At 32.8% G+C, this 13,190-nt stretch overlaps 1 protein-coding gene across 1 annotated transcript; it reads left to right on the top strand.

Annotated features, from left to right (window-relative positions):
• The first annotated feature begins 5,330 nt into the window (after positions 1-5,330).
• On the top strand, positions 5,331-8,427 carry LOC120072321 (putative methylesterase 11, chloroplastic). Its single transcript, XM_039024790.2, has 5 exons — positions 5,331-5,930; positions 6,644-6,880; positions 7,157-7,300; positions 7,531-7,662; positions 7,785-8,427. Exons 1-5 carry the CDS (start codon positions 5,580-5,582, stop codon positions 8,061-8,063), a joined length of 1,143 nt encoding a protein of 380 aa, XP_038880718.1. The 5' UTR covers positions 5,331-5,579; the 3' UTR covers positions 8,064-8,427.
• Positions 8,428-13,190: the final 4,763 nt, after the last annotated feature.

The raw sequence follows: 13,190 nt of genomic DNA, 5'->3' as shown, positions 1-13,190 counted from the left end.
TCTTTGACAAACTTGATGAAGATGGTCCTGACATGGACTAGATGACTAAGTCTTCATAGCTGAGTTTTGAGTGATTTGTTTCTAACAAACTTGATGAAGCATCTGATGTGATAGTGAATGTGTGGCCACCCTCTATGAAAGAGTTTAAATATCTCCTTTCAAAGATTTCATGGTGACTGAGGTTTATGTGCATGGCCATAATAAGCACACTCTATATTGTAGAATCAGGAAAAAGACTAGGAGTAAAACGTGTTTTGAGGGCTCAACCAGTATTATTGAAAGTTCAAGAGATAGCTCAATTTATCTAACAAGGTTGTTGCCCTACTTCACTATGCATCAATTAAAATCATTAGATATTGATGTTTAAGTTTGATCTCCTTTCTTAGCTCAAAATAGTTTTTTCAATTTTTCTTTTTAATTTTTGTTTTACTTTTTAACTTTTTCGTAATAGTCATTTGGGGGAAAATGTTGGAAATGATTTTTGGGCTTAGGCCCATAGAAAAGGTTGAAGGAGTGGGAGAGCTTTGTCCCATATTGAACAATTTAGCAATGCCTAAATTGTATAAATACCAAGATATGCTAGATGTGAGTCTAAAGTGTGTTGGTGGTGAAAGTATAACCCTTTTACTACATGCGCGCACTGCCGCTGTTCGATCGGATGGGCAGATTCGGGTTCGGATAACCGTGCTTGCGCGCAAAAGAACTAAGTTTTTATTACTTAAAAGTTTAATTTTTTTTCTTAACCCGTTTTTATCTACAAAAAAAGAAAATTGAACAACGTTTTTGCCCGTTTATGCTTGTTTTATGAATGTTGTTTATGCCCATTTTATGAACTCTGTTCATCAAAAAAGCTTAAAAGGGACAAAACTATTTGCATTCTGGCATCCGATTGATTTTCTTCTCATCTATCCATATTCTTCTCTTCCGTATTGAGCAACTTTTCTTCTGATTCTAGTCCTTTTTCCAGCGAGTGCACACCTAAAATTGGAGGTTGTGTTAATCTTGGGGAGCAGCCGACATAGCGATTAGATCTATGGTCGGGTTGTAATTGCTTTTAGGGCAGTAGTTTATCCACGACATCTATTCTAACAGATTATCGATGATAATTTTCTCTGGAGTTTTATAGTTAGATGTGGTTGTCAAAGCCTGATGTTGGTCACATGAAGTTGGTATTGGAGTTGGTGGTCGGAGTTTGTTGTCAAAGGTCATTTTCGGAGCCCGGAGTTGGTCGCGCGAAGGTGGTCGTCGAAGTTGATCATCGAAGATGATTTTCGCCGGAATTTGTAGTCGGAGGTGGTTGTCGGAGCCCGAAGTTGATCGCATGAAGATGGTATTAGAGTTGCTTGCTAAATTTTGTCGTTGGAGATTGTTATTGAAGCTTTGAGTTGGCCGTCAGAGTTGCTCGCTCAAAAGTGGTCATCGAAGTTAATCATCGAAGGTGACTTTGATCAAAGATTGTAGTCAGGGGTGGTTGTCGAAGCTTATAAAGGTGGTTGTCAGAGTTGGTCATCGGAGTTTGTTGTTGGAGGTGGTTGCCGAAGATTGAAATTCGTCGGTGGGATTGGTTGCGCAAAGGTGGTCATCAAAGTTGGGTCATCGCAGTTGTCAATGAAGGTTGTTGCTGGAGCTCGGAATTGGTTGTTAGAGTTGGTCGTGTAAAGGTTGTCAGAGCCTAAAGTTCATCACCGGGGTTGTCATTAGAGATAGTTATCGAAGCTTGGAGATGATTACGAGAGTTTTCATCGGAGGTGGTTGTTGAAGCCCGAAGACAACGATAGTCGCCAACAATGATTGATGAATGGAGCCATTGAAAACATAGGAAGAAAGGAGAGTTGGGGTGAGTTGGTAAAACATTTAAAATTGGCGGGTCAAACATTGAGTTGGTATATTATACAACTCAATTCAACTCATGTTGGTGAGCCAAAAATCCCTATTATGTGTACTATTACTATCCAATAATTTAAATATAGAAAATATTCTGAAAATGATTGTTTAAAAAAAGCAACACTTGAATTTGCCCTTGTAAAACTTATACAGCTAAATTATATATATATATATATAAATAAATAAATAAATATATATATATATATATTGGACAGAACTAAATTCTCGTTTTTCTTTTAATGTATTTTAAAAAATAAAATATAAGAACTTTTCAAACTTTATTTCTTTTTGACGGACACTTCAACTTTTATTTTATTTTTATTTGTTCAACTTGTTTCCGGCATTTACGTGACAAATCGGCGAATAGTACTCTGCATCCCAAGTCAAGACTGGTTTGGTTCATCTATAAAATCACAAATATATATAATATTTGTTTTTGAAAAATAAATAATAACCCAAGTGCTACGGCAAGTGTAGTGATTTTCTTTAGTTCCTTTATCTTCACATTAATGACTATTTGATCTCTCCACGCTAAAAAATATTTAATACATTTTTAAATTTTTAATTTTATGTTTAACAATTCTTTAAAACATTGAAAGGTAGGTAAGAAATCTCAAAACTTTCAATTTGATATATAATACGACCTAAATTTTTAATTTTGTGTTTGAATGAAATTCATACATTTTATATTTTAAAAAAATTTCAAACGTACTACATTCAAAATTGGAAGTTATAGTCCTCTTCAACATAAAAATTTAATTAATTTTTCAAAAGTTTTGAATATACGAGAGACGTATTAGACACAAAATTGAAAGTTTAGAAACATATTACACATTTTCTTAATTTCAGAACACAATTATTGTTGATGCCAAAATTTAGAAAAGGAAAAACACACATGATCTTCACGTGACAACAATGAAAAATTTATAATTTGGTGAAGAACGTAACCTGCAAGATGAAAAGATATGTACATCTGTTTGCCATAGAGACTTCCATACTTAAATCAGAAAGTGTATCTACGTAATAAGTAGAAAGTTTGAGTATTAAAATGGACTTCCCTCTTGAACTATCATGATGCCTTTATAGATGAGTTTTAGAGCATGCATGTTTGATATTTTTATTATTATTTTTTTAATTCTTCTTTGATTCATTTTAATTTTTTTAAAGCAAAATTTAAGATATTTTTAAATTTTTTGAATGTTTGTATATATTTTATACATACAAAAATTTTCTCTAATTTAGCAAAAACTAAATGCACAAAGTAACCAATATACGGGATAAGTTCAAGAATAGTGTATTTTTTAAAGTAATAACAAAAATATGGTATATAGGAAAGAAATTACAAAAGTAAGGTGGAGGGGAAAAGTATTGACAAAAATAGGGTAGCAAAATTGTATACCCCGTACACAATTTTTAACTTGTGGACGGGTCCACGAGTTCCATATTTTTATTATTTTTTTTATTGCTTTTTGATTTAAGTGGATACACAGGGAAACAAATCTATTTGAATTTCACGATAAAACAAATCTATGTGAAAAAAAATCTACGGTAAAATAAATCTATGTGAAGAAAAATAGATTTAGCTTTGTGACTGATTCAGTTTTTATTTTTTGAATTTCACGTAAAATATTATCCGAAAATGCAAAAAAAAAAAAAAAAACTAAAAAATAAAAGAAGAAAATAGAAGTTGGGGAAAATGTAGAAAAAAAATTTAGAATTAATTCTGGACTAAAAATTTGATTCAATTTTTATTTTAGTTTAAAAATTTGAATTTCACAGTAAAAAAAAATTAAAAAATTAACCTTAATTCGTTACTAGAAATTTGATTCAATTTTTATTTTACTATAAGTCTTTGAAAATTTGAATTTCATAGTAAAAGGTTCTTCGAAGATGCAAAAACGCTAGAAAATAGAAGTTGGGAGAAAATGTGAAAAAAAAATTTAGCTTTAATTCGTGGCTGGTCTTAAATCGTGGATGACAAAAATCGTGGACCTCGTCTGCGATTTCACAACTCTATTATTGTCAATAATTTCAAATTAATCATTTGTCAATAAATATTAAAATAACATTATTTTTTTAAAAAATTCCCAATATACCGACAAGTATATTTTAAAATTATTTATATTATTTGTCGGCAACATGACTCATTATTCTCAACCCCAAGATGGAATATTCAAATTCCCACCCACACCTTTTAAACTTAAAAAGAAAAAACAAAGATATTTATGTTATCCTCATACAATTAAAGTTCAATGGAAGGTTAAAATACCATTCATATCTCTACATTTTAAAACTCCTCTAATTCTAGAATAAATTTTAAATTTAGCAATTCAAACTTATTATTTTTTTATTAAATTTGGTTAAAGATTAATAATAGCTTTTATGCATGAAGAATGATTATATTTCCAAAATTTATAATAAAAAAATTAATAAAAATAATTTTTTTTTAAGATTACAGTGGACAAACCATAGGGATTAAATTTGTCAAAATGAATTAACTCAACTTACATAAAACTTTTATTTTTAACTTCTAGGTCAGAAGCTTGATTATCCTGCTCTACATATTATAAAAAGATTAAAAAGGAAGGCTATTCTAAAGTTTATTAAAATTTGGCTAAATTATATAAAATAGCCTAAACTTTATACTTTGTGTCAAAACTATACTTCAATTTTCAAAAGTTTTAAAAATATGCTTGAACTACCAAAATGAGTTTAAAAATACCTTTACCTTAGTTTTGGATGGAAATCATTAGTGTTTTGTATAAAAATACCCCTGAACTTTTAACCGTATAAAAAGTATCCTTAAACTTAAAAAAAAAAGCTTTAAAAAACCATTAATACTGTTTTGTTTCTTTATTTTCTTTCTTTTTTCTCCTATCGCTTCTTCAATACCCTCTTAGTTACTCCTCTTTTTGTTTAATATTTGACATTTGCTTATCTTAAAATAATAATAATAAATAAAAATGCATACTTCAATTATAGTATATGAACTATAATAAGAATAAAAAGAATAATGGAAGCATCCAAAGATATTTTTTTTAAAGTTTAAAGGTAGTTTTGAAATATTTACAAGTTAAAAAATATTTCTGAAACAAAACTCTTTTGAAAGTTTATGGGTATTTTTGATCGAAAGTGTAAAGTTCAAAGACATTTTTTATAGTTAAACTAAAAACCATCATGAGTTGACCTATTCCTAAGAAAAATGTTATGAGTTTAATAAATGATTAAGTGGTCATAACTTCAATCAATGGTGACTATCTCGTTAAGATTTATTGTCAAACGAGTTTTTTTAACAACTAAATATAATAAGGTCAGGCAGATTGTCGGTGATATTAATTGAGATATGCTTAAGCTAATTTGAATTAATGAATATATTAAAAAAAAATATAGAAAGTATAACTAAAAATTGATGAAAGTATAAAGTCCACTAATTTTTATGGTACACTACGAATATTGAGATGGAGTAGAAAAGTGAAAAGGAAAAAGGTATATAGTCATGTGTAACAACACGCAGAGCCGAGGGCAGCCATAATTTTGTATCAGAAAAACAAAGAAAAGCTCCAACCGAATGCCTTTCCCTTCGACACAATCAATACGATCCTCATCTCTCATTTCTTCGCATTGTCCCCATCAACACCAAACAAAAACACCCCAACACTTTTCTTAGACTCTGTTCTGCTCTGCATGCGTCTTCAATGGGGAATCTCTGCGCCACATTCTCGCTGCCGAAACCACCGGCCAAGCATCTGGCCAACACCTTCCCCGACCCCCCCTCTTTGTCCATTTCCAGCAGCCGATGGTCTCGAATGCGCTCTTCATGGAGAGAGAAGACTGGAGACTCGCTGACTTCAGAGCAGGCTTTAGAGGCAGCGGCGGTACTTTTCCAGAAACGTCCACTCGATTGTCCTGTGTCGTTTGATCGCTCTACTTCGCTCCGGCAGCCAACCTCTGGTAAGAAGAGTCGAAACGCGTTGCCGCGGAGTTCGAGTTCTCGAGCTCGCTCTCTCACTGACCCTTTACTTCAACCTCAGCAGCTTGTTAACCAGGTTCATTCAGTTTTAAATTTGATTGTGTGACTGTGATTGGTATGGATGATTGGGGATTCAATGTTTGATTGCTGACGGATGAGTGTTGATTGAAATTTGTGTTGTGGATTGTGAAATTGTGCATCGTGTTTGGGGAATTTCAATTTTTTCGGTGTGGGAATTGAATTGTTTTTGAGTCAGTTTTGCGCCATTTTAGCGAAAAATTTAATCGATTGTACCCTAGTGAGAGCTTCTAAAGATTCCAATCGTTCAAAGTACGATGAAGTGAATTATCGTTTTTCCATGCTGTATTTAATGAATAACTTCGTTGTAACTGTATGTTAAATTTAGACTTGTTTAAACTACGAGGATAATTGAAAATTAATTTTGGCTAACAGAGGGGAAAGAATGATAGTCTTAATTTTTGTTTACTAATTGCTGCATTTTCCTCTTTGAAATTATACATGATGAATTAATTATATATTTGTATGTGTTTAATTCTTACGATTTCAATTTAGAACCAGAATGAGTTCATTAATATAAAGGAGACAGGAAACAATGACGTTTGTATAGATGAACTTCTATGTCAAGTTTCTAAACCAACTAATTGGATTGGTCAAATTATCAATAGAGTTTTGCTGATTGTTTGTCTTTTTCACATATTGTTCCAAAATGTTATTTTCTGAGTTTCCTACCAAAAGCATTTATGGTTCTAATAAGTTTCAAATTGACAGGACATAAAACTAGATGACTTGGAAACAAATCACTTTGTTCTTGTCCATGGAGGTGGTTTTGGTGCTTGGTGTTGGTACAAAACTATTGCTCTTCTTGAAGAAGCAGGTTATAGAGCTACGGCGATAGACTTAACTGGTTCAGGAATTCATTCATTTAATCCAAATAGCATCATAAATCTCTCCCAATATGTGCAGCCGCTCACAGATGTTCTTGAAAAGCTTCCTGCTGGCGAAAAGGTTTCCATCCTTTTAACCCAATTTACTATAGATATATGTTCTATAGGCATTGGTATTCATACATATACGTGCTCATGGGTGTTGAAAATACACGAAGAGTATTAAATTTACTTGAGCACAATTTTTGGACGAACTCTCGAGTTTAGTGGTGATTTAACAAAAATATTATTGAGATAGGTTTTTCTTTTTCGATTGTCTTATTTTTTTATTAAGCTATCGTATTTTGCACTTGACTCCCTCGAAGCTTAATTTCTTTTATCTTCTTAACATATGTAGGTTATCCTAGTTGGGCATGATTTTGGTGGTGCTTGTATTTCGTATGCAATGGAATTATTTCATTTCAAAATTGCGAAGGCCGTCTTCCTTGCTGCAGCAATGTTGAGTGATGGGCAAAACACTCTTGATATATTCTCCTTGCAGGTACTCTCATTTCCTGATATAAATGATTTTGTAGCTTTAGACTTGAATGTATGTAGAAAGTTGAATTTCATATAAAAGACTACAAATTGGTATGAATGATTAACTTTCAAAATTTTAATTGTTGTTTCTCTTCATTCTTGTTTTTGGCTTTTATTCAATGCTACTAGACGATCTTTTTGCACTCTTCCGGTCATGTTATTTTAGTTTAGCTATGCTTGAATCTGTACTAGGCTGGTTCGGACGATGTCATGCGACAGGCTCAAGTCTTTGTGTACTCAAATGGCAACGACAGCCCTCCAACAGCTATTGAATTGAAAAAACCATTGTTGAAGGACTTATTCTTCAATCAAACTCCAGCCAAGGTAATTAGTCTTTGTTTTTCGTTCCATACTTTATAGCAAAAGTCAGTTGTATACCCTTCGATTTCGAGAAGGGAAAAAAAAGAGAAACTCAGTCAATTGATCATTCCCTTATCCTAATTCAGGATGTAGCTTTAGCATCTGTTTCGATGAGACCGATACCCTTCCCACCTGTGTTAGAAAAGCTATGCCTTTCAGACACCAAGTATGGATCGGTGAGACGATTTTACATTAAAACACTTAACGACAACGCCATAGCTGTCCCAATCCAAGAGAGTTTGATCGAAAGAAACCCTCCAGAACAGGTCTTCCATCTTAAAGGTGCAGATCATTCCCCTTTTTTCTCAAAACCTCAGGCTCTGCATAGACTATTGGTAGAAATCTCAAAGATCCAAAGATCTTAGAAGCCAGTCTCTCTCACCAGCTAGATAGATAGATGGGTTGCATTGAAAGTTTCTTCAACTTTTGCTTTTTTGATGTCCATGTGAATGAATAAAGTTGGTGGGACTTCACTGCAAGAGGATGAAATGAAAGGGCCTGATCTTGCCACCTCATTTTCTATTTGTTTCTTTATCATTTTTTTATTTTTACATTTATTGAAAAGGCAATGAGGTCACAAGATGAGAATCATCTGGTCCCAAAATGGACTGGTTTATTGACCATAATTGGAGAATACAGCCCAAAATTTGGGTCTTGTTACCTTTTTATATTGTATTGAACTCAATAATATGAATGCAATTGGAGCTTTGAAAGAAGTTCATAATACAAGTTAGATGTTCCTTCCTCTTGTTTCCTGAAGTTTGGTTTCTAACCATTTAGTTTTTGAACTTTTAATTTTGTAAAACAATTTAGTTTTTGAATTTTACTATGTAACGATTTAGTCATTGTACATTAAAATTTGTAACACCTATCATAGAAATTGGTGTTAAGATTTAATGAGATTTATTGCATTAATAAACTGGCGAACTAATTAGAGACTCGATATTTTATAAAATACAAAGTCTACATCATAAAATAATAAAAATTGACATTTAATTTTGATAAATTTGTTTATGTTAAGGATTAAATTGTTATTAATTTAGAAGTACATGGACTAAATTGTTATATACCAAAGTTTAGGGATTAAATTGTTATAAAATTGAAAGTATAGGGACTAAATCGTTACAAATCAAAGTTTAGAGACGAAATTGTTAATTTTATGAGAGTTTAGGGACCAACTTTGAAGAGAAGATAACTGATAGTTACATCTTATCCCATGAAGGTTAGTTTGGTTAAAGATTGAACAATATTATATCAACGAAATAAATGAAGCACGTTCAGAACTATTTTAAAATTTTCTTTGCAGCAATAAAACTTCCATGTCCAAATGGAATATAGGGATTCAAACCTCTAATTTATTATTTTACTTCATTCTTTGTTGTCGATCCAAATAGAAAATTCATGTGGGATTTCTCTAGAAAAGATGTAGAGACAATGCTAAAAAAAATGCATTCAATAAAAGTCTTAGATCTTAACGGAGTCACTGTTTAATTTGAAAATAAACATTGAAATCTGGTTGGGGTTAAAATAGTGGACTATCGATCAATCAATTTGTACAATGTGGTCTTTACGATCATTACCTAAGCTATTACAAATCGATTGAAGTGAGTCTTGGAGTCAGTATTTTAGTGGAGCGATCGACATTTATTCTATGACACCTCATTTTCTAAAATGTGTGCTCCTTAGCTTTGAGTGCATCTATGCCATTCAAAGCTAGACACTTGGTAATTAAGGTAGGAAATTACCAGGTAGTGCCCTATTATTTTTCATCTTCTCTATGTAGATGATTTAGTTTGATCTATTTTTGGTTGACTAGGAAAGATTGCGATCCAATCAAGCAAGTTTTGAATACATATGAGATTGCTTCTCACCATGTGCTGCGTGATTTATGCAATACTGTAACTATATTGGTCAAATTTTCATATACTGATTGAGTGTTCTTCGTCCAATGGATTAATTTTTTTAGGTCATTCAAGTACCTTGAATGATGTTACCTAATTTTATTTTTAGGGAGTAAAAAAAATTCAAAATATAGATATGATTAAACAAACATAAACATAAATGAGAAATGAAGACGCAATAGGAAGGGGACCGTAGGGAATTGACCTCATCACTTGAGCTTGTTTTGATTGTTAACTTCAGAAAGGAGCTAGTTTTATTTCTCTAATTTCACTTCTTTATTATGTTTAATATGTTTAATTATCTATTTTTGTAGAACTCGAGTAAATCATGCATTCCAGATCTTTACATACTATTCGAGGTTAATTTGAAGATGTTGGGAGTGATACCAAGCACCTGAGGCTTCAAGGAGGTCAAAAGAAAAAAAAAAAAAAAAACTTCAAGAAGCATGGCACCGCGATGCGAATTCTAGTAGCATCATAAGGCAAGAGTGTTGTAGTGTTGCCTTAGAGCGCCACGTTGCTCTAGACATCTTCGAAAACACCAGACGGATGTGAGAGCATCACAAATGTCGATAGAGGGCTTTTTAGGGCATTGACATCGCGACACTACCCCTTAGCACCACGACGCCGTCACAATTTTATATATATCTATTTTCAAATTTAAGGTTTTTAAAGGTTAGAACTTATGGAGTTCGAGAAGGAACTTGGAAGTCTTCTTCTTGCTCTATCTTTCTTGCAATTTTAGGTTAGATTTCTCTTTTATTTTGGGTCGTGATTAGGCTTTGGATTCTCCCCTCTTCATTTCATCTATGGATTGATGAGGTAAGTTGTTGTTTTTATAGTTTTTGGGAGCATGAATTTATGTAATTTTTGTGACATTTTTATTGCATTTGGATTTATGTTTTTTTTTTAATCTTGTTCATATGATGTATGTTTGTATGTGGACTGACTCCCCTATCATAGATGTATGCCTTAGCTATCAATTTGTGGCTTGCATGCTCTTTCTTTGTTCATCTAGATAAAATCTTAAGTGGCAAAAATTGAATCATCTATGCTAGGAATATAGGCTACCCATAGACCTTGACTGCATGTTAAACCTAGGTTCAAAAATTAATTGGTTAGTTAATTAGGCCACCTAATTGGTTAATCACACATTGTAATCCTAAATCGTAATGTAAATATGAGAATTCTAAATAGACGCTTTCAAACCTTATAAGACTAAGACATTTAGTTTAATTGGGACTTAGTTTTTTATTAATAATTTGGGCACTTGCTTGGTTTAATTTAGCGAGTTGGCCTACCTGTAGCATCATTGAGTTTGGTGATGCCAAGTCAATCATTCTGTACATGTAAATTAAATGTGTGTTCAATCAAGAGAATTCAACGTACAAAAATTGGATAGAAATCATTCTTGCTCCTAGAAATAGAATTTTCAATCTTGAATTATATTTACCCATTTTATCTTTTGTCTTTATGCATTTATCACACTATTTACTCCAAATCTCCCCCCTCCATTTATTGATACAACTAGAGATTGACTTAACAAAACTCTATCTTGCGCTTCCTTGCAGAATAACCTGAATTTGTCACTTGTACTACTCAGTAATATGTGTTGTAGAGTTTAGTGATTATAAATGTTATTTGATTTGGTGGAGAGAGGTTTACGATACCCTTTCTTTAATCTACCATAATCAAGAATGTACGAATGTTCTTGTTAACCATAAACCAATAATTTAAAGGTAAAAAATGATTTTCTTAAGCTTAATTTTACTTCATGTAAAGTTATAAAGGCAACATTTTTGTTTAGTTCTTAATAACATGCAAGACATGAAGTAAAATCTTGGTGGGTTTAGCCAGAGGAGTTGGGAAGTAGAAATTGTAAACTCTACTCCTTGTTTGGTTCAAAGAGTTGGTGGGACCCACTACTAAAAAATATTAATTTAATATTTTATCAACTCCTTACACTGTGAACCCAGGAGTTTCACATCTCCATAAACTTTATAACTTTTTATTTCTCACTATTCCACTTCTTATCCCAAACACCTCTAGGTAATGAGTCGAATAGTGAGCTGCAAGAATTTGTGAAGTCTATGGAGTTGTGAACTACTGAGCTTACACTGTAAGGAGTCTTGACACTTTAGAGTCTTAATCATTCCCGCTGTAAAAAAAAACCCTTGTCACACAATTCATTTATTTTTCTAATCTAAATACTTCTTTCATAAGTTACAATTTAAACCAATCAAACAAGTAAACTTCGACAAATGTTACAAGCATTAAGAACATAAAAGCATAAATAACTATTAGGCACAAGTAATCATCAACTTAAATATAATCAAAACAAAAGTTCAATGGCTACATCAATCCTCTGAGTAAAGAGTTTAGCAACTCATTATCACTAAAATGAACTCTAGACTATAGAATAAAAAAACCCAATAATAAGTGTTACAAGATAGAAAAGAGAGAGATTATTGTCACACGTCTCTCGATCCACGTTTTCTTGACGGTTTTCATGTTTGTGAGCCTAAAAAATGTCTATTGGCTTCTAAAAGGCTTCAAAACTCCTTAAATATCAAAAGAGGGGTTAGGATTTTTACTCTCCAAAATGGTCCTATCTGTGGCTCGTTTAATGCATTTTAAGTGTTGAGACATTGTTGGCAACATCTTAACATCGTCCTCTTAGGTTTTTTAGATGAGACACCTCTTTTATATGACTTTAACTCCTCAAAATAAACTCATTTTGCTCGTGTTTTCACTCAATAACTCTAGTTTGCATCAAATGCTTGGAATCAATAAATCGTACAAATAATCTTGTGCAAGCATCAATAAAAGCCTCAAAACAAGCATAAGTAAGCCTAAGCAATAGTACATAATTGTGCAGTATCACTAGGTAATCAATTATGATAGTTAATGTTCATCATGAGTTCGAGTACGAGTCTGAGATGGAGAAGTTCATTCAATGTGAGCTCGGGGTACCTAAATTGGATGCCCTCGAAAAGTAATTGGGCTCGCCATAATATAATGTTCGAAGCAAGTTTGTTAAATGCTGCTCAGTATTGAGGACAAAGACAACAGTGCACACGTTAGGAAATCTTCAGTTTGAAGCCTGGATGGCAGGAAGTTCGAGTTCGACCTTAGTTACTGAAGTCAACCTTCAGTTTGAAGCCTGGATGGCAGTCGACCAGCTGCTACTTGGGTGGTTATATAATTCCATGACCCCTGAAGTTGTTGTTCAAGTCATGAGATGTGAGAGTGCTAGAACGTTGTGGGATAGCATCAACGAGCTTTTTGGTGTCCAATCACGTGCAGAAGAAGATTATCTCAGGTAAGTGTTTCAATCTACTCCAAAAGGAAGTTTAAAAATGGAGGAATACTTACGAATTATGAAAAGAAATTCTGATAACCTTGAACAAGTGGGTAGTCCCGTTCCTACTAGGGCTTTGGTGTCACAGGTTCTCCTTGGATTGGATGAGGAATACAATGCTATTGTAGCAACCATTCAGAGCAAAGAAAATGTGTCATGGTTAGATATGCAATCAGAGTTGCTTCTGTTTGAAAAGAGGTTGGATCATCAAGTTATGCACAAATTGACAA

This window comes from Benincasa hispida, chromosome 1 (genome assembly GCF_027475165.1).
Source record: "Benincasa hispida cultivar pf3 chromosome 1, pf3_genome.v1.1, whole genome shotgun sequence".
Classification (NCBI taxonomy): Eukaryota; Viridiplantae; Streptophyta; class Magnoliopsida; order Cucurbitales; family Cucurbitaceae; genus Benincasa; species Benincasa hispida.
Note: the sequence above shows the minus strand (reverse complement) of the source record. Positions and strands in the feature narration are given on the sequence as shown.